Genomic DNA, 22,503 nt, shown 5'->3' with positions numbered 1-22,503 from the left:
GGCTGGCGGGCGGCGCGGCCGAGCCGGCACAACGCCGGCACCCGCCGCCGTTATGTAATCGGGGTGACGTCAAGAGGCACGGCGGCTCACCATTGGCCGCCACCCCGCGCCCCGCCCCCAGCCCCGCGCCCGGTGGGGTAGGCGGGCTGCGGTTGCGGCGTTCATGGAATCTCGGCGGGATGGGTCTGCTGCGGAGGAGTGCCGGGCCTTGTGCCCATCGCCCAGCTCTCGCAAGGACAGCTCGGGGCACACAGCACAGAATGGCGTCCTGACGGGTCTGGTATGCCTCCGGTATGCCACCCTGTGCGTGCAATCTACTCTAGTGCGCGGTTACTGCACAGGAAGAATGTTCTTTCTCCTGTTCAGCTGGAACTTCCTGGGACTCAGTTTCTGCCCATGGCCTCTGGTCCTCTTGCTGGGCACCACCGAGCAGACCCTGACTCCATTCTGTTGACTCCCTCCCTTAGATACTGATAGACATGGACGAGGTCCCCTCTCAGGCTGCTCCAGACCAAACAGGCCCAGTTCCCTCAGCAGTTCCAGGTCAGAGAAACACCAGTCCCCCAAAATTCATCCATTCCCTCTACCATAGCACCTGAGAAGCTACCCCCCACACAAAGGGCCAGTAGCTTGGTTTTGTTATGCTGGCTGGTCAGTTAAGTGTCTTATCTGGAGAGATTTACACACTGTCTGGCAAGAGCCACCATGGCAACAGAAGGGTTAAGGAGCAAGAAGCGCAATCCTCCACCACCTGCTCTTCCACAATTCCTTTCCCCTGACATTCTCACACTTGACCTTTCACTGCATTTAGTTATTGGGGAAAGAATTTTCTCCAAAATAATTTCTGGATTTGCTGTGATACACAAAATTGATCTTCTGAAATACACTTTTCCTCCCTTGCATTCTTATGTGACTTTGAAGGATAATGCTTTGTGAGCAAGTTTTCTTAACCACTCCTTAAAAATATGTACAATCATACTATTTCCCTACTCTTCCCATAGGATATAGAGATGACCAGATATGCAAAACTGAGACCTACTCCATCACGTTAGTAAAAAAAAGAGAAAAACCCCACAAATGTAATTCTGAAATATAATTTTTCACTGTCAAATTACTAAAGGCTGAATACAAAACACCAAAGATATGTATTTTGGAAGTCCTCTGTTTTGTCTGTAAGGAAGTATTTTTTAATTAGCCAGGTATTTTTCATTTGGTGTATTACAGTTTGCACATTATTCACAGAATACTTTAATTGATATATAGTGAAACTGCCGATTGAACTGTATATTTAAAGTATACATAAACTTTATATATTTGTAAATACGCATTAACTGTATATTTTCATAGAATACAACCAGAATTCTGTTTCCTTCCACGAGTCAGCATTTTTCTTCTCAAGGAAGCCAACAAAGACATTTTGCTTTTAGATCTTTGATTCTGAAGAGGCTTAAACCAAGTGTAATTTTTATTATAGATTTTCACAAGGCACTCCTGACCCTCACACTCGAGGAAGAACATGGAGGATAGCATCTCATGGCATGCATTTCATTGTCCTGCAGCCCTGCTCCCCCTTCCCATTAAGACCACACTTGCCCTGATGTAGGAGACAGCAGTGTGTATGACACCATGAACATTTTCTCTTCTAAAGAAATTTTTATCTTCAACTAAGAGAGTGGTTACATTATGTTGCGTTACATAGGAGCTCCAAACAGTCCCTACCCCTGCAAGTTTATCTCCTTTAAATATCTGTTCTGCTGCACATTATTCACTCTGTCCTGCTCCCACCTTTGCAGCTTGTGGCTGTCCAGGAAAAGAGCACTTGTGAACACCTTGCATGCAGCTGGCAACCACGGCTGTGCCAAGCGTAGCTTTCCAGGATGAGAAAGCCTTGCAGTTCAGGGGTAATGACTTCACAGAGGTTGGTATGTTCCCAGGGACATCTCTGTGCCTTTGGGCAGAGAAACTGTAAACACTGAAGTCTAGAACCAAAACTGTTAAGGCTGACTACTGTCACAGTACTGCTGGGTGTCCTTGCCAGGCCCCATCCTGCATTTCTAACAATTTCCCATCTCTCAAAGGCCATAAATATGGGGTGTGTTTGACAGGCAACAGAGTCTGAAGAGGAACAGGAGGGCGTGCTCTGACATGGGAGAAGGAATCTAATCACATCTGCCATGACAGCAGATCTTAGCAGTCCTCTGCCATCAGATCAGCTAGAAAAGAGGGGTCTACAGCTGAAGCAGGAAGAATCTCAAACCTTCTCTCTTCACAGATTCCCCAAAACCTCTGAGCATTTGCCTACACTCTTTCATGGTACTGGAGAATGTGACAGCATCGGGTACTTCCGTGCTGTCACAGCGCAGTGACTTTCTCCCTTGTGCACAGGTAGTTTCAGCACCCCCCGGCTATGATGTGCAGGATAAGCACACCCTGGCTCTTGTGGTTAAGATGGTGTCTAGATCTCCAACCTGCAAAGGACATTTAGACTGCATGGGACACCACCAGCTTGCAACCAGAGTGGTAAGGGAAGGAACACATGCATCCATTCAGTATTGTGGGGTGAGACTTCAGCTGTGAGCATCAGCTGTGATGCACAGACACTTGCCAGCAGTAACCACTAGCAAAACTTTCTTGTGGTCCAGAAAACCCTTCCTTTTCTAAGAAAGAAGATTATTAAATTACCTGTTGCCTCCACAAAACCTCTTTCCATCTGCACAAAACTTCGTGATTTTCTTCTGTAATCAGTACCAAACTTTGCAATCATGATCATTAATTGAGATAGCCAGAGGGAACAAATGGCATTAATAATACAATTTTATTTTCCAGGGACTAAACTCACAAATTATGTAGGGTCTTGTCACTTGAGACCAATCAAATGCTCCACTTCAAGCAAGTGTTTAAGTGGCAAAACAAACGTGTTAAGCTGCAAAAATGAATGCCTAAGCAGACAAGGAAAACACCACATTATTGACATTTTTCATTCTGTATCAAGACTAGTAGGTTATTGTATTTTTCCATGTTGCTGGAGCATTCCCATATGAATTACATTCAGCAGTGAAGATAACCTAAAATTTTACTATCAATTTCCCCCCACAGATTATATAGTCACATTTGTGTCTTATGTGGATTTACTGAGAACTCAGCTATTCACTTTTGTCTGGGTGCAGAGCACAAACCAATGTCACAGGCAGCCCAGACAATCTAGCAGCTCAAATCCCTCCTGTTTCAAATGCATAGTAAAAAGATTGGCTATGCAGATCAGGCTGATGCTATTTAAGCACCAAGAGGCATATGGTTTTCACTGTTAGCTAATTCCAAACACACAAATGTGATTTATTTCAATTTTAGTATGTCGGCTGCCATATACAGAATATAAATCCAGAACAATGAACTTTTAAAAGAGCTTTAAAGGAACTGAAAATAAGCTGATAATATCAGGTGCTACAGGGAGCTTAGCCTCTTTCTCCTTACCACATTGAATACCCTGATAACACATCCCATTCTTAAACAGGCCACATTTACACTGTTAGAAAGCTTTCTGTTAATGTTTTAAAAATCATCCTTTTCAGCCCAAAGTCTACAGCGCCCTGTAAATTCCAAATCCTTACAATGCAATTTATCAGCAGGCAAGAAATTAGTAAGTTATTGGAGCAGCTTCTGTGTCTTCCATGTATTTGAAAGGTTACTTTGCTGCTGATGAGAAGAAAACTGCAGGATTCATTTGGAGAGAGAGAAGCTAATTGCTAAATGGTTCATCTAAGTATACTCAGACTCTTCCAAGCTGTTCATTACCATTTTTACCCTGACTGCAGTGGAATCATTTAACATCTCAAACCATCAGACACACTCAATCACAAAGCTCTGCAGACATCACTGCATTGAAAATGCCACTTCTTTCAAGTGCACCACAAGCAGTGGTGTTCATTTTCCATTTGATATCCAGTCAGAAAACCACTGTTACTATGACAGTTTTTGCACCTCCTAAGCCCATTGCAAATACTTAGATTTCTATAATCCAAAATATACCCTGTGTAATATTGATTTATTGGCCTCTCTTTTCTGCCCACCACTCAATGTCAGTTCTATCAATATATTGCCTGCTTCTCTATCTCCCTTTGTTTGCTGTGAGCCATGCCCTGGCATCTGCGAGCCATATGTTTGACAATAGCGAGCTATTCAATTCTTCGTTTACACCACACGAGGGTGTTTCAGGCTATGCAGCATGCCAGAATCAATCTGGAAGTCTTTCCGTTTGGAAAGGAACCAAAGGGCAAACACATACATTATTTTTCCACTGAGCAAACTGGTACAGGAGACTTTGAAAGGAAAAAGATAAAGCATCATAAACTACAAACCAGATGGAAGAGTGTTATAAATGATCAATTGAAAGCCAAATTATCAAAAATGCAAAAAGTTTTTTTTTTTCTGCAACCTAAATACCGACAAAGTGGTTATACACAGCACGTATCCCACCATTTCAGAATATTCTTTCCCTTCTTGACTGATGCAGATTGCCCCAATCACTCATTGATCTAACAGCCATCCCTCAGGTCTCTGTGCCAATTTTGAGACTCTTGGATTGTTGCGGCGAGGCGTACGTGGCCCAAAGGGTCAATGTCCGGCTAGCTGAGGGTACGGGCCGACACCCAGCTGCAATTCCCTGCCAGCACCCCTTAGCGTCAGATGGCCTCGGGCTGTGCTGGCTGCGGACAGGCTCTCGCTGATGGTTAGATGAGGAGAGGAGCAGGACACTCACCGGGGGTTAAGTCCGTTTATTGATGTTCCCGAGCAACCAACCGGGGAGTGGCCCCGAGGGGAGGGTGAAGTGGGATTTTAAAGGAAGGGGGGGGTGTATGTGGGTGGGATTTACAGGGAACCAATGGGGAAGGGTGAAGGGATGAACTTAACATAACTGACATAAAGGGGAAACCAATAAATACAAAGGAAAGGAGGGGCCCCGGGACCACAGCCAACCACAACCCCCAGAGAGAAGAAGATTCTGGAAAGCTAGGAGGAGTGGGGGGTGATTGACTGGGCCCGGGGAGAAGAGAAAGTCCACATATAAGGAAATAAGGGGGAGGAGGAATTATATAACTTAACTGACAGTTAGTGCAATGGCGGGAAAACTGGGAAGGGCAGAACCATTTACATAAAATGGGGGGAACAATACAAAATGGGGGAGCTATACAATAACCTTAACAAACACACTACAACAGATTGTCCCATTTCAAAAGCTGTTCTGGAGCCAAACCCTCACCCTTCCAAGGCCACTTCTCTGTCGATTTCAGCCCCCCGCAAATCCAACAGTTTGACAATCCCAATTCTGTGGCAATTTCCTGAACTAAATCAATGAATAAGTTTCGGTCTGGGGAAGGTAGTTCCCCATCAGCATATTGTCTCTGAATATTGCTTGTCCAAAGTTTTCAGTCTTTCCTGTTCCACCCTTTTCTTTCTCAGTTCTGACTCCCTCCTTTTCAGCTCCTGAGTAATCTCGTTAATTTTCCCCTCAGGATCTATTCCATCTTTGTTCCTTGTAAAACAGACAGCCCTATCATATTGCAGGCAGACTCTATCATCATTTGCCTGTGCTAAGTCCAATATGATCGGCTCTCTGTTCAGGGTGAATTTGCTATCAAATTTTATATTTCTTCCCACCTAGTACATTTTCCTGTTCATCACGCACATTCCCAGCTTCACATTGTCATAACACAATGGATTCACCTGGTAATACGCTACAAAAATTGATTCTGTTTTTCCCCAACCCACATTGTTCAGTTGCTGCAAACAGGGATTGACATTGGTTCTACATTTCTTTTCGGTACTCGGTGTTGGTGCTTGCCTGACTGCCTGTTCTGCTTCCCAGCCTTCAGATCTAAACACAAGATCTCTTTGCCCGATCTGCGCAATTTGACCTGAGTGCCATTTATCAAACAGTACCTGCCAGACCCCCAGATTTCTAGATGGGCTGATGGTCTACCCCTGACCCAGGAGTAGACCAAGGTGTGGAAAATCCTAAGTGGTTTGGGAAATGGGAGGATATGGGCCAAATCCTGAAGGAATTCTCTGACCCTATAATCTGGGACTTTCCCCATGAAAACATTCAGAACCCAGAAGAGGTGGGGAAATACCTGAAAGAGAAGTAGTAGGATGACCCTAAGGAGAGGAAGATCATTGCAGTGAGCTGAGCCTTGGCATATGCTTATCGCACACTGCTAGATACTGTCGGGCAGCAGACAGAGGCAGGGGGGCAGGGAGATAGATCAGCAGCTATCCCAGTCACTCAGGCTGCAGCCAACACCCCAGGCTCGAAGCCAGCGGCCAAATTAGCTAGTGAGCCTAAGCCAGCATCTAAACCAGACAATAAGCCTCAACCAATGGCTGTTGCTACTAGCACTAGAAGAGAGAAATGCATGGACAAGACTAATTGACCAGTGGGTGATGGTGATGATGATGATGATGATGATGATGATGATGATGATGCAGGAGAAGGACCCTCAACACCTCCTGACATAAAATCAGGAGTCAAAGCAGCAGGTGCAAGATCAGAAGCCAATACTGAGTCCTTTACCCTGAAGGACCTTCGTGGCCTAAGGAAGGATTACACCCTGATGAATCCATAATTAGTTGGTTAGTCCATCCTTGGGATGCTGCAGGCGAGGCTACAATTCTGGATGGCACTGAAGCCAGGCATGTGGGATCCCTGTCACATGAACCTGTGATCAACCAAGGAATAATGAGGGGGGCTAATCCACACAGCCTCTGGGCATGGGTCTTGGAAAGTGTTGCACAAAGATACCTGTGTGCAGATGATCTTTATATGCAGCAAACACAGTGGAAGACCATAGAACAAGGGATCCAATGCCTGAAAGAAATGGCAGTGGCAGAGATTGTCTTCTCAGATGATGTAACAACTAGGAACCCAGACTTGGTACCATGCACATCTGTGATGTGGTGAAAACTTGTGCGACTTGGGCCACATGAATATGCTTCTGCCTTAGCCATAATGAAGAGGGATGAGAGGGATGAGACTGTGCCTGATATGGCAAAGAAGCTCCGAGCATATGCGGATGCTGTGCATGGCCAAACACATGCCAGAATCGCAGCAGTGGAAACACGCCGGCAGAAATTAGAGGATAAGATAGAGAAGAATCACAAGAAGCTCAGAGAGGAGATTAAAGAAGACCTTCTCCAAATCTCAGCAGTACAGATCAGAGGTTCTGATCTGTGGCTTGGTATGCTGAGATCCCCTTGTCCCTTTGCTCGATTGGGACCATCTGAGTGCACTTACTACGCTCATCCACGGAGCTCTGATTTCCGTCATGGATCGGGGTCTCAATGTGCAGACTCTGTGTCCCGCACATGGCTAGGCTCAGGCCAATCAGGATTCCCACCAGGCATACTTCTCTGCCTTTGCCTCCGCCACCTGGGATGCCACCAGCAGAGAGGAAGACCATCTTCATGGCAGCAGGAGTATTCTTCAGGGAATACATTCTCAGACCTTGCCGCATACCTCCTCTTAAACGTGCCCCACCTTGAGATCTTGACAGCATCTGAGCTGCACAGTACTTTGATTGACTTCCGACACTCCACATCCAGTATTTCTGCCTTATATTTGAGTTTTCTATGCACTGCGTTCTGGAAAATGTGGAACCACCCTTTTGAATCTAATTCAATAATTCCTAAAATTGTGGCTAGGGCTAGAATGCAGTCAGTCAGTTCAAGCTCCTCTTCCAGACACTGGGTGCAGAATCCCTTTGGCCTCTGCCCCCTTCTGCAATGTACAACAAAAACCCCTTGACAATATTCACACTTCAAGTGTGCAAACAGATAGCATACACAATCTGACAGTATACAACCTATCCATCGGTCATTTATGAGGACATCGGAGCTTGATCTTCAGGTCGCCTGGAGAAGAGGTGATCCTCCACTCAGGAGCCTCCTCCTGATGCTCGACCTTCTTCACTCTAAATGCGTGTGTCCAACCTTTTTCTGCCATCCATATGGCCGTGTCTGTTGTCAGAAGAACAAGAAAGGGGCCTTCCCAGTGAGGAGAGAGGGGTACGTCTTTCCATACTTTCACAAGTACTCTGTCACCCGGTTGAATTTTGTGGATAGCAAATCCCAGAGGGGTGCTCTGAGATACTATCCCGTTTTCTCAATTCCTGTAAGTTTCTGTTTATTGCTACTAAATATGGTTGAATTTGGCTGTCCTTTAATCTGGGGTGTCCCACCGTCATCCTGTGCTTATATAGCATTCCATATAGCGTTTTGAAAGGTGAGAGCCCTGTCTCTGAATGAGACATTGTCCTGATATTAAGCAAGGCAAGAGGGAGGCATTCAGTCAGGACATCCGAGTTTCTAAAATTAATTTAGACAACTGCACCTTCAAAGTCTGATTCATCCTTTCAACTTGTCCTGAGCTCTGGGGATGCCACGGGGTGTGGTATTCCCATCGAATGCCCAGTGCCTCTGCCATCTATTTTAATAATCTTTGAAGTAAAATGAGCCCCTTGATCTGAGTCTATGTAATTCACCACCCCATATCGGGGCACAATTTCTTTCAGCAATTTCCTGGACACTGTCTGAGCCGTTGCCCTTGGACTGGGGTAAATTGACCCAATGGGTCAATTTGTCCACTATTACAAGCACAAATTTCAACCTTCCTACCTTGGGTAATTCAGTAAAATCAACCTGAATTCTCTCAAAAGGTTGGTAGGCAAAGGGGCAACTCCTCAGGATTTCCTGTCTTGCCTTAGTTCTGTTAATTTTCTGGCAGATCAGGCATCCCTGTACCTCTTCTTTAGCCAATTCATAAATTCCTCTGCACCTGAAAAATTTCAAAAACTGTTCAGCCAGGGCCTGAGCCCCCCAATGTGTTCGCTGGTGCAGTCTCCTCAAAATTCTCCAGGTAAAACCTTTAGTGACATCCGGTAGTTTCCACTTACCTTCCTCCAATTTTTCCTCCAGTCTTCTCATAACTTTCAGTCTCCTTTGGGGAGGGTTGGGGAGGGTCCTCAGGGACCTCAATCCCTTTGATCTCTGGGGTACTTACCGTCATCAGTGCCGCGGTTTTTGCCTCCTGGTTTGCCAAGTTGTTTCCCCGGCTCCGGAACTGCATCCCTGACTGATGTCCCTTCCCATGGACAACCAGAATTTCCTCCGGCTCCCTTATCCAGAATTTGCTGGATCAATTCCCTGTGCATCAGTCCCCATCCCCATGTGTTGATCAGCCCCCTTTCTTCCCAAATTTTCCCAAAGGTGTGAACTACCCCAAAGGCATACCTAGAGTCTGTAAAAATTGTTCCCTTCTTTCCCTTCAGTCCTTTCAAGGCTCTCAGAACTGCGTACAATTCGCAAGCCTGTGCTGACCAACCTGCGTTCAGGGGCCCTGCTTCTATCACTTTCCCTGTTCACCCGTCCACGACTGCATATCCTGATTTCCTTATCCCTTCAATCACTCTGCTTGAGCCATCTACAAACCATTTTTCCCCTTTGTCTAGTTCCTCTTCTTCCAAATCTGCTCTTATCTTTGTCTTCAATTCGACCGATTCCACACAATCGTGGATGAGTTTGTCCAAAGCTTCCCCAAACAAGAACTGAGCTGGCTTTTGTGCGGTTGTTGTCCACAATTCCAAGTCCTGTGAGTGAATCAAAATGGCTTCATACTTCAGCAATCTAGCATCCGTGAGCCACTTGTCTGCCCTTTGTTGTAGTATGTCCCGCACATTGTGTGGTGCAAATACTACCAAAGGTGCTCTGAAAGTTACTTTCTTGGCTTCCTCCACCAGCAATGCTACCGCTACAATTGCTTGCAAGCACGTGGACCAGCCCCTGCTTACAGGGTCCAAAAGCCTCGACAATTAACCTACCGTTTTCCTGACCCCTGCCCAGTCCTGTGTCAGCACACCATGTGCTGTGTCATTGCTCACATCCACAAACAACTGGAATGGCCGTCTCACATTGGGGAGGCTCAGCACTGGTTCTGCTGTGAGCGCTTCCCTGACTCCCCTAAATTCTTCCTTATCCTTTTCTGTCCATTTGATTCTGTCCGTGGTGAGTTTTTCATACAAAAACTTCACCTTCTCACTGTATCCTTTGATCCACTGCCAGCAATATCCCAACAACCCCAGCAATTGCCTTACTTCTCTTTTTGTCTGTGGGGATGGTAGGGCAATAATCCCTGCCACCCTTTCAGGATCCAACTTCTTTTTCCCTTTGGTTAACCACTGTCCCAAATATCTGACCTCAGGCTCTGTGAACTGCAACTTTGACTTAGACACCTTCAAACCTTTTTCCCCTAAAAAAGTTCAAAAGTTCAGTAGTACTTGTCCTCACATCTTCCTCCCTCGGACCTGCAATCAACAAAATCATCTATGTATTGTAGCAATTTTATTCCCTCCGTTGGTACAAAATGACTCAGCACTTGTTTGAGTGTTGCCCAAAAAGTTTTTGAGAATCAATGAAGCCCAGAGGCAACAATGTCCATCTGAGCTGCTGCTTTCTGTTTGTTTCTGGGTCTTCCCACTGAAACGCAAAGTAATCTCTGCTGTCCTTCACTAAAGGACAGGTCCAGAAAGCATCTTTCAAATCGATCACACTGTACCACGTGTCCTCAGGAGAGATGGTATTCAACAGGGTGTAAGGATTCGAGACCGTAGGGAGCAGTGTCTTGGTCCTTTGATTCACAGCCCTTCGGGGTGACATGCATGGCTCCAGCATTCCTTTCTTTATCAGTTCATCAGTCACTGGTTTCAGTCCCGTCCTCCCTTCCATGGGGATGGGGTACTGTTTGACCTGAATGGGGTCTTCTGGCCTTTCAATTTCAATGTGGATTGGCTCTGTGTCCAATCTCTTGGCCTCCCCCTGGACATACCAAACCCTTGGATTAATTTTCTCCTTATCCTGGGTGGTGAGTTTATACAATCTCACCATGAGCTGGGAATCTTGTACTGCTAAACCAATTTCCAATGCCACCATCAAATCCTGTTCCAGCAAATTAAAGTCTGCATCTTTTATCAATAACAAATTTCCTTTACATTTTTAGTTTCTGTCTCTATTTTGACATTCTTTATGATTGGAACCTTAAAAGGTTCCCCTTTTGCTCCAATTACCATCATTGCATCATCGCTCAGAGAGCAACCTCTCTGCTGTTGCACCGTGGTCCGCTCAGCTCCAGAGTCCACTAAAACCCAAATTTCCCGCCGGTGGGGTCCCACTCTCAATTTTATCAAGGGCTCCCTCAGTGTTCCAGTACCCAAACTGAAAAGCCCCTGACACCCCTAATCTACCTGAAACATAGTGTGATCCTTTACCTTGTTGGGACAATTCCTCTGGATGTGCCCCTTTTGCTTGCAGTAGTAGCACTCAAAGTCCTTTTTCTGGTTGTTCGAACCCTTTCCTTGGGAAGGGTTTTGTTTCTTTGCTGGTGCCGTTTTCAACGAGTCTCTGACCTGTTCCTGTTTCTGTGCTTCCCTCACTGCAGCCACTAGCACTTTTGCCTGAATCTTTTGCTTTTCTTCGTCTCTTCTCATGTAGATTTTCTGGGCTTCTCAGAGCAATCCCTGCAGTTTCCTGTCCTGCCATCCAACTATCTTTTCCAATTTCTTCCTTATATCTTCCCACGATTTTGCCACAAATTGGATCTTCAGCAAGACTGCCCCAATTGGAGATTTAGGATCCGTCCTGAAATACCTTCTCAGGCTCTTTCGGAGCCTTTCCAGCCATTCCGGGGGGGGGTTTGTCTTTTCCCTAACATTTCCTGAGTACTTTGCTCATATTTTGTCCCTTTGGTACTGCCTCCCTGATACCTTGTATTATCATATTTCTCAAGTTGATAATTTTCTGCCTCCCTTCCTCTGTCTGGGTGTTCCAAAATGGCTTTTGGTCCTGCCACTTCTGATCTCCTCGCTCCCCCTGGGGATTCCTGTGCTCCCAATCCTTGATCACAGCTTGTCTGATCATTTCCCTCTCCTCGTTGTTGAACAGCGACCTCAGGATCGCATTGAGATCCTCTTACGTGTAGGTGCTGGTTCCTAGAAATTCATCTAGCCTTTCTGCCACCCCCAAAGGATCATCCATCAGCTTCCCCATCTCTTTCTTGAAAGCACTCACGGTGTTGATTGGCGCATGTACAAAGCCGATAACTCCTGGAGCTGGCAGTATTTCCTGAAAGGGAAGACACCGGGCTTTTCCTCCTTGCCGTCACTGTCTCCAGTGGTTGCCTTCCTCGTTCTCCTCCTCGTTCAATGGGCAGGAGGAGAGTTTGCTTTCTTTGGGGGAAATACCTGTTTCTCCTCGGTCTTGGGAAGGGTCGGTGGCTGCGGCTGCTTGCATTGGAGCGAAGGCGCCATTGCCTGCCCGCGTGGGAGAGAAGGTGCCGCAGCCAGCTCCGGTGGGAACAGTGGCGCCGAAGCCTGTCCCTGCGGGATCAACACCTTGGGAGGCAACGCAGGCACCTGAGGTACCTGTGCTGGCGCGGGCTGGGGCGGAGGGACAAGGTATGGTGATGGAAGGTTTTCCAGCAGTTCCCACACCTTGCCCCAGTTTGCCGAGTGTCTGAGGGCTCTGATCGGGTATAACCCTGAACAAGCATATTTCCACATCTCAGAGTACTCAATTTCCTCAAAATCCTGCAGGCAGTGATCAACTACATGGTTGTACAGGGATTCGCACATCCATATCTCGAAAGTGCCAAACACCAGCCAAAACACGTATTTCGCAATCTCCTTTCCCCCCCACTTTTCCATGCAAAAATGTATCATCTTTTCCTTGGACTTTCCCACCCTCCTGGGGCTGTTGTCCCAGTGTTCTAACATCTATCCCAACAGGCTTCCCCTCAGGATTTCTGGCAGAACCTTCTCGGGATCTTGGGGAGGTTTTTCCTGGGGCTTTTTCTGGCAATTACTCTTTCTCAATCCCATTTTCCCAAAAACCCTGTTCGTTGATTTTCTCATCTTGTGTCCTTTGGCCGGGATTCTTGACACGAGTCCCACTTTTATTCTTTCAGTTCTCTCTGCATCCTACTGGTGAAAGTGATCTCCCAGCTGCGGTTAAACCATGACAAACATTTAAGACTCTCTTTAAAAATCTTTACTATATCCACACAGCAAGCTTTGAATGTTATCCACTTAGAGAAAAGTTTTTATCTAATACTCCCATAGCCACCTTCAACCATCTGGTAACTAGATCTGCCAAATAATTTCAGATTTGACAGAACCCAAGTCCAAGCCAATGATTCCAGCTTTCATAGTGGGGCAGCTGCTGCTAAAAATAATCACTGAATTGTAGAATGGTTTGGGTTTAAAGAAATCCTGAAGTTATCATCAAGTTCCAACCCCTCTGCCATAGGCATGGACATCTTCCACTAGACAAGGTTGCTCAATGCCCCATCCAGCCTGGCCTTGAACACTTCCAGGGATAGGACAGCTGCAGTTCTGAAGTTACTGCAGTTGAGTAGGTTTTTTGTTTTTGTTTTTGTTTTTTTGTGTTTGGTTTGTTTGTTTGGAGCTTTTTTGTTGTTGTGGGTTTGTTTTGGGTTTTTTTGTTTATTTTTTTTTCTTTAAGGTAGGGGTCAATTTTGAAGTAAATTACAATTCTTTAGTGTGAAAAATGCCAATCACTTGTTTTTAAAATCTTAAAAGTTTAATAGTAATAAAATGGTTATAAAAATAGTAATATAATTAGAGTAATAAAAATTTGAACAATTGAGATTAGGACAATACAAGACCATGAAAACAAAGAGTTACGGACAGTCTGGGTACCTGTTTCTGGGCAAAAACAGCCCGAAAAAGGACATACAAAAAAGGACACACATTAACAGAGGATTAAACCTTAAAAGCAACAGCCTGTTGCATATTCATACATCTCATACATGATGCATAAATTCCATTCAAACAAAGCATTCTGTCTGGTCAATGTTAACTTCTTCATCTTAATCCTAACAGCGTCTTCATGGCTGAACAAGGCAGGAAGAAGTTAGTTTCTTCTGATAATGGAGCAATAAATTCTCTTTCTCTGAAAGATTTATGTGTCCTGTGGCTGCTGTCTGGTGCGAGTACCTCATTCCTTTCTTTAAAAAAATATTCCACATACGTAGTTTCTCTTTTAACTACAAAAGTTAGATTTTAACCACAAAACTACATTTATCATACTATTAAAATGTTAATGCAGCACTACTAATCAATACAATGTAATACATAGTAAATATCTGTGTAGAGCCATATAATATGCACTTTTCACATCGAGTGAATGATATGTTCCATTCTTATCGTGGTGAGGAGCAGATAGAGGCAAACAGAAACATAAACCGTCCTACACCAAATTTACCTGCAGAAAACCAGGAAGATAGGGCTGGCACCGGGGGAATTTCCTCCCTCGGGTCCCAATCTGTTGGCTGCCCCTTTCCCCGTTCCCTCTCTAAAGCCGGCAGAGGAGGGCAGGCACTCGTTGTGCCCGTCCCTCCGCCCCAGGGTGGGGAGGGACACCGCCGCATTGCCGCGCTGCCGCCGGTGGGGTGGGAATGGGGAGGGACGAGAGGGGAGAGCGGGGAAGGGACGGGGCAGGACGAAAGGGGAGGATGGGGCAGGAACGGGGAAGGGACGGGGCAGGACGAAAGGGGAGGATGGGGCAGGAGCGGGGAGGGGACGGGGCAGGACGAAAGGGGAGGATGGGCCGGAACAGGGAAGGGACGGGGCAGGCCGAGAGGCGGGAGCGGCCCCGCTCGCCGCCGGGCGCGGTGCCGCGACGCCACCTACTGGTGAGTGACGGGAGCGCGGGCGCCGTGCCTGCCCGAGTGTCCTGGCGCAGGGATTTGAGAGGAAAGCCCTCGGGAGAGGCCGGGAGCGCTCCAGCCGGGGCAGCTCTCCCGGGCATCGTTATCCTGCGGAGCACCGCTTGCAGAGACTGCAGCAGCAGCCTTCGGGAGTGTGCGGTCGGGGAGCGGCGCTCACTGCAGGAAGCGGTGACACCCATGAGTGCTGCTCACGGTCAGAGGGAACATCTCCAGCCAGAAGCAACCGTGGGGATCAGAATACCCGAGACAATAAAATAGCTCCCTTCCGTCTATATGCTATGGACAGTGGTCTAATGACAAGGAACAACGTCCTGGCTCTCCACGCCCCTTGGAATATTGTTATCCATCTGTTTGGGTTTTTTTGATGTTGTTTGTTTGTGGGTTTTTTCCAATTTGCTTTCAAGGCCAACAACCTGCCGTCTGTTGCAGTGATGGGTAACATGACAAAAGTTAAACTACTGTCCTTCTACAACACAGACAAGAAATACTCAAATTAACATCGACATTTCCATGCATAGAAGGTCAGTATAGTTTTGTAGGAAAAAAAGTGTTTTCTGTTCAGCACAAATGATGGATTTAGAACTGCTTGTACTACAACATAAATAATACAACAAATATTCTAAAAAAGGTCTGTTAGATCATTCTTTCCAGTAAGCCATTCATTTAATCTAAAGTCCCAGGAAATACAGTGCTCTGAACCCTGACACTCATTGACCAGTGTTTAGCAGTAAATAAAGCAAATCCCATTCCTAAATCAAAATATCAATTTTAAGCCTGACATAATTGAAATTTAGCTGATTTGCATTAATTACAGAAATACCATTGCGGTAACAATACATTTCTAAACAAGCTCAGAGGCATGGTTTCTTGGCTGCCTGAAGGTACCGTAGTTGCTGCCAAAAGCAGAGCTCCTCCTGCAGCTCTGGTGCCTTGCACTGGTGATCACACAGCTGCTGACCTGGCTGAGAGCTGTGCAGAGGGCCAAGCCAAGCCCACCCACTGCACCATCATTTATTCATTAGTGTCAATATGAGGAAATCTGTATCTTGGGCAGGACAGGGGGAAGACTGGATCATCTCTTTCATAGGCTTGAGCCTGTGGCTTAAGTTTAGGCTTAAGTTCACCTGGGAAACTGCCCCTGAGGTCTTGGAAAATGTGAAGATAGCATGTGATGAAAGCTCATTAAGACCAAAGAAAAATAAAAGTAGTGCATTTTTTTTCCTTCACATATACTGTAAATATAATTTCTGAAAAGCAGACTTAAAAGTAAGTATTATTTCAAAGGCATAGCGCTTCCAAAAGGACTACAATTTTCCATTAGCTCTAGGCTTGCTTCAGTCCTTAAGACTCTGGACCAAAATTGACTTTCTTGTGGCTTCACCAATGACAGCTGGGACTTGTCTGCATACACTTGCACCGGGGCTGGTGATCTTTCATCTCACCAACCACCCTCCATGATCCAGTGCTGCAATCCTGTGCCAAGAGATGCAGGGTATTTTCTGTCTGTGTATGGTGCTGATGCTTTCTTTTGGTTTCACAGTGATAGAAAATTACATGTTGGGTTATATTAGTCCACAGTAAAAATAAATAATTGCAATAACAGCTCGTGTAGGTCTCAAAATCTTGTGTTCAGCCACTGTTTGCTGTGTAACTGTGATGTTCATACAGTAGAGTTGTCATCTCTATACATTGAATAGATGGACAAGCTTCAACACTGTTCAGTCAGGCTGGCAGACTCATGTGTTAATCTGCTACCATGGACAAGATAGCAAATTCCTAGTTCATCACCCAATTCAAATTAAGCATGTGTAATCTCACAGCGACACTTACTACGAATGTAGTGCATACATAGAGATACACAGGATGAAAGGAGTCTCCCAAGAAGTGCTCAGCTTCCAAAATTAATGACATGTAGGAGCTCTGAATTTTAATATGGGTCATTACCACCAAGCTCCTGTAACCACTGTTCCAAAGGCAGAGCCTTTTAACTGTGCCAGTCTTCTGCGTGCTACACAAGGGGTGCAGGTGGTGTTACAGGCTTTCTAGTTCGTGGCAGGATGGGGGAGTCCCATCAGACTCTACCATGGAGGTGTACTTTATTGGAGGTGGCGGTGGCTTAAAAGATGGAGGTCTGTTCATACTGAAATAGAAGAGAGAAAATGCACTATCACATGAAAGTAGCATGAAAGATAGTCGTAAAATGTTCACAGGAGGAGGTGGATTGGCACTAAGTCATTATAAGAGCACCTGACATTAGGTCTTACATACTGTGACTTCCCTGAGTCTGTTTTATAACCCCAGGACACCTTCTGCTATTCATTTGGCTTTCTTAGCTCCCACCTCACAGTTTTATTTCATTCATGTTTTAAAAGAACTGAACGTGGTCCTGATGAACTATTCAAAGTACTTGCATGGGCCTTTTGCTCACACTGCTCTCTGAAAGTATATTTAAAGACACGTAACTTTTTTTGATAGATTTAAAAATAAAGGTCCCACCTCAAATTAATTTAAAAAATAAATCCTGTTTTTATCTTTGATATACAGGATTTACAGTTGAGTTTTAAGAGGAATTTCTAGAATCATAGGTGATTAATTATAACTATGATTTTTTGAGAATTTTAATAATGTTGGTAAGATTTAAAATAATTGTCTCTTAGATATTGCTTTCACCAGTAGATCTTAGAGTGTTTTAGTAGGGAATCAAACTTTGGTAATAATTACACATGCAATGCTTTTTTGACTGGGATTGAGTTTTGGGTAGCCTACTTTCACATATTTCATTCAAAACTCAAATAGACCTGCCCTAGAAGTACAATTTCATTAAAACATGTCCTCAAGTAACCATAGAAAATGAGAGAGCAAAAGTAGCTGGCAGGGAGGCTAATAGAAATGGGGGGCTCTGGGGACAAAAATTGACTTTTATTTTTCCCTTACACCCTGAAGCTGCACTGCAGCTCTTTTCTGAAGTTTATTTTAAGGAAAACCCACAGAACAGATGAAAGGACTGAGAACACTCTACATACTGCTGTATGAGAAAAATGGCATTAATGATCCATGTACTTAAAGGCCTTGTGTGCTATAACTCGTCTCAAATGAAAAGGTATGAATCCAAACAGCTGGGTTAGAGTTGGTGCTGCCCTCTGTGCCACCCTTCCCACCCCTATGGCTCCATTCACTGGTACTCACATCTCTTTCTGGTACTGACACCATTTGCTGATGCCTAAAGCTACCAGAGTGCTGCAGAGGAGGAGCAGGACAGCTACCACTGTTGGCCAGGGGAAGCCACTGGCTTTGGCGTTCCTCCTGTCACCTGTAAGGGACACATGGAGCTCATCTGAAGGTCCTCAGAGAGGAGGGAAATCAGGGCTTGGTGCCTGGGGCTTGCTGCTCCCTGCTCTGCATAGCGCTGCTGTCAGTGCAGCCACTCATCACCAGGCTGAGGTTCCCAAACTCTGAGCGCTGCAGCTCTGATTTATGGACTTAGCCCACTGTTGTTCTGACTGGGTGTGTGAGCTGATTTCAGACACCCACTGGCTCACTTTTCAAGATTATTTAGGCACAGCCCAGAGAGCATTTCATCCAAAACCCATTGGCTTTCTCTGTTCCCCTGTGAGCTGCTCAAGAAGCTGCATGTCACAGTGCAGACAGGCACATCTGCCAACCCTTGCCCTCCTTCCCAATGTTTTATTTTTCACACCACTGACACCAGACCCTGCCAAAACATCTGGCCAAGGGCTCAGCTGCCTTTTGAGGTGAGCTCTTGTCAGCAGCACAGTTTCCCAGTCCCATTCCAGCCGCCTCTCCCCACTGCAGTGCTGGGATTCCCCTCCCCTTCCCACTTCTGCACAGCCACCCTTGGGGGTGCTGACAGATGTGCCCTCAGGTCCTGGCTGTGGAGAAGAAGAAGAGAAGGAGCACAGTCCTCCTCCAGCTGCCAGAGGGTGCAGCAGTGACCTGGGTGCCAGAGAGATCCATGGGTGATACGCCTCAGTGTCAACTCCCGTTAAGCTAGCATCACCACCCTGTGCAAGGCTGGCCACACTGGTGCGTCACCCAGGCTGGGTCTTACCCACCATGGCAACCAGTGCTGTGGCAAGTCCACTACGCTGCATGAGCCATGAGCTTTCCCTGGGGCACACGAGTGTTACTGGCTAAATTTTGCTGCTGGAAGAAAGCATACACTGGAACTTTACTTGCAGATGGAGGGAGAAGGCTGGAATACCAAAAGCCTGCGCCAACCTGTGATATTAGGATACAGAAGCTGTGACTCCTCTTTTCATCTCTTTTCCCTTATTTTGGAATCTCCTGGTCAAATGGATGTGATGCTCCAGGTTTCGTGCTTCTGCAGTGGCATGCTGAAAGAAGAGGATATGCAGGATAACATCTTACTGTTCAGCAGGCTGCTGGTAGGAAAGAAATCTTTTCCTCTGGTAACTGAAATTGTCTGATCTGTGATGCTATAGGACAGGTTAACTATAAAGATATGGGCACAGAACATTTTTAGTTACTTATTTGTTTGTTTTTTTTTTTGTTGTTTTTTTTTTTTTTTTTTTTTTTTAATGAAGGTTGTTTTGAACCCTCTGTTATTCACCCAGCTGAAAATTCCAAAGTCAGAAATTTCCAGGATCAGGGTCTAAAAATTCACTTGGCAAGATGCCTACATTTTTGGCCCATGACCTGGTGTTGGATAAAAGAAGGAAGGAAGTGGCGGAAGGAAGGAAGTGGCGGAAGGAAGGAAGTGGCGGAAGGAAGGAAGTGGCAGAAGGAAGTGGCGGAAGGAAGGAAGTGGCGGAAGGAAGGAAGTGGCGGAAGGAAGTGGCGGAAGGAAGTGGCGGAAGGAAGTGGCGGAAGGAAGTGGCGGAAGGAAGGAAGGAAGGAAGGAAGGAAGGAAGGAAGGAAGGAAGGAAGGAAGGAAGGAAGGAAGGAAGGAAGGAAGGAAGGAAGGAAGGAAGTGGCGGAAGGAAGTGGCGGAAGGAAGTGGCGGAAGGAAGTGGCGGAAGGAAGGAAGGAAGGAAGGAAGGAAGGAAGGAAGGAAGGAAGGAAGGAAGGAAGGAAGGAAGGAAGGAAGGAAGGAAGGAAGGAAGGAAGGAAGGAAGGAAGGAAGGAAAGAAGGAAGGAAGGAAAGAAGGAAGGAAGGAAGTGGCGGAAGGAAGTGACGGAAGGAAGTGGCGGAAGGAAGTGGCGGAAGGAAGTGGCGGAAGGAAGGAAGTGGCGGAAGGAAGTGGCGGAAGGAAGTGGCGGAAGGAAGTGGCGGAAGGAAGTGGCAGAAGGAAGGAAGGAAGGAAGGAAGGAAGGAAGGAAGGAAGGAAGGAAGGAAGGAAGGAAGGAAGGAAGGAAGGAAGGAAGGAAGGAAGGAAGGAAGTGGCGGAAAGAAGTGGCGGAAGGAAGGAAGTGGCGGAAGGAAGTGGCGGAAGGAAGGAAGTGGCGGAAGTGGCGGAAGGAAGTTGCGGAAGGAAGGAAGTGGCGGAAGGAAGGAAGTGGCGGAAGGAAGGAAGGAAGTGGCGGAAGGAAGGAAGGGGCGGAAGGAAGGAAGGAAGGAAGGAAGTGGCGGAAGGAAGGAAGGAAGTGGCGGAAGGAAGGAAGTGGCAGAAGGAAGGAAGGAAGTGGCGGAAGGAAGTGGCGGAAGGAAGTGGCGGAAGGAAGTGGCGGAAGGAAGGAAGGAAGGAAGGAAGGAAGTGGCGGAAGGAAGTGGCGGAAGGAAGTGGCGGAAGGAAGTGGCGGAAGGAAGTGGCGGAAGGAAGTGGCGGAAGGAAGTGGCGGAAGGAAGGAAGTGGCGGAAGGAAGTGGCGGAAGGAAGTGGCGGAAAGAAGGAAGGAAGGAAGGAAGGAAGGAAGGAAGGAAGGAAGGAAGGAAGGAAGGAAGGAAGGAAGGAAGTGGCGGAAGGAAGTGGCGGAAGGAAGGAAGGAAGGAAGGAAGGAAGGAAGGAAGGAAGGAAGGAAGGAAGGAAGGAAGGAAGTGGCGGAAGGAAGGAAGGAAGTGGCAGAAGGAAGTGGCGGAAGGAAGTGGCGGAAGGAAGTGGCGGAAGGAAGGAAGGAAGGAAGTGGCGGAAGGAAGGAAGGAAGGAAGTGGCGGAAGGAAGTGGCGGAAGGAAGTGGCGGAAGGAAGTGGCGGAAGGAAGTGGCGGAATGAAGTGGCGGAAGGAAGGAAGGAAGGGGCGGAAGGAAGTGGCGGAAGGAAGTGGCGGAAGGAAGTGGCGGAAGGAAGGAAGGAAGGAAGTGGCGGAAGGAAGGAAGGAAGGAAGGAAGGAAGGAAGGAAGGAAGGAAGGAAGGAAGGAAGTGGCGGAAGGAAGGAAGGAAGTGGCGGAAGGAAGTGGCGGAAGGAAGTGGCGGAAGGAAGTGGCGGAAGGAAGGAAGGAAGGAAGGAAGGAAGGAAGGAAGGAAGGAAGGAAGGAAGGAAGTGGCGGAAGGAAGTGGCGGAAGGAAGTGACGGAAGGAAGGAAGTGGCGGAAGGAAGGAAGTGGCGGAAGTGGCGGAAGGAAGTGGCGGAAGGAAGTGGTGGAAGGAAGTGGCGGAAGGAAGGAAGGAAGGAAGTGGCGGAAGGAAGTGGCGGAAGGAAGTGGCGGAAGGAAGTGGCGGAAGGAAGTGGCGGAAGGAAGTGGCGGAAGGAAGTGGCGGAAGGAAGTGACGGAAGGAAGGAAGTGGCGGAAGGAAGGAAGGAAGTGGCGGAAGGAAGGAAGGAAGTGGCGGAAGGAAGTGGCGGAAGGAAGTGGCGGAAGGAAGTGGCGGAAGGAAGGGCCGGAAGGAAGTGGCGGAAGGAAGTGGCGGAAGGAAGTGGCGGAAGGAAGTGGCGGAAGGAAGGAAGGAAGGAAGGAAGGAAGGAAGGAAGGAAGGAAGGAAGGAAGGAAAGAAGGAAGGAAGGAAGTGGCGGAAGGAAGGAAGTGGCGGAAGGAAGGAAGTGGCGGAAGGAAGTGGCGGAAGGAAGTGGCGGAAGGAAGTGGCGGAAGGAAGTGGCGGAAGGAAGTGGCGGAAGGAAGGAAGGAAGGAAGGAAGGAAGGAAGGAAGTGGCGGAAGGAAGTGGCGGAAGGAAGTGGCGGAAGGAAGTGGCGGAAGGAAGGAAGTGGCGGAAGGAAGTGGCGGAAGGAAGTGGCGGAAGGAAGTGGCGGAAGGAAGTGGCAGAAGGAAGGAAGGAAGGAAGGAAGGAAGGAAGGAAGGAAGGAAGGAAGGAAGGAAGGAAGGAAGGAAGGAAGGAAGGAAGGAAGGAAGGAAGGAAGTGGCGGAAAGAAGTGGCGGAAGGAAGGAAGTGGCGGAAGGAAGTGGCGGAAGGAAGTGGCGGAAGTGGCGGAAGGAAGTTGCGGAAGGAAGGAAGTGGCGGAAGGAAGGAAGTGGCGGAAGGAAGGAAGGAAGTGGCGGAAGGAAGGAAGGGGCGGAAGGAAGGAAGGAAGGAAGTGGCGGAAGGAAGGAAGGAAGTGGCGGAAGGAAGGAAGTGGCAGAAGGAAGGAAGGAAGTGGCGGAAGGAAGTGGCGGAAGGAAGTGGCGGAAGGAAGTGGCGGAAGGAAGTGGCGGAAGGAAGGAAGGAAGTGGCGGAAGGAAGTGGCGGAAGGAAGTGGCGGAAGGAAGTGGCGGAAGGAAGTGGCGGAAGGAAGTGGCGGAAGGAAGTGGCGGAAGGAAGGAAGTGGCGGAAGGAAGTGGCGGAAGGAAGTGGCGGAAGGAAGGAAGGAAGGAAGGAAGGAAGGAAGGAAGGAAGGAAGGAAGGAAGGAAGGAAGGAAGGAAG

General features: G+C 47.2%; 1 protein-coding gene across 1 annotated transcript in view; it reads right to left on the bottom strand.

Moving 5' to 3' along the window:
- Positions 1–16,822: 16,822 nt before the first annotated feature.
- CD96 (CD96 molecule) overlaps positions 16,823–22,503 on the bottom strand; it is a 57,319-nt gene continuing 51,638 nt past the window's right edge. The window contains 3 exon segments of the mRNA XM_058800474.1: positions 16,823–16,931; positions 17,978–18,125; positions 19,181–19,264. Of these exon segments, the coding sequence (XP_058656457.1) occupies positions 16,823–16,931; positions 17,978–18,125; positions 19,181–19,264 (341 nt within the window).

The sequence above is a fragment of the Ammospiza caudacuta genome, chromosome 2, assembly GCF_027887145.1.
Source record: "Ammospiza caudacuta isolate bAmmCau1 chromosome 2, bAmmCau1.pri, whole genome shotgun sequence".
NCBI lineage: Eukaryota > Metazoa > Chordata > Aves > Passeriformes > Passerellidae > Ammospiza > Ammospiza caudacuta.
This window is presented reverse-complemented; position numbering and strand designations above follow the sequence as displayed.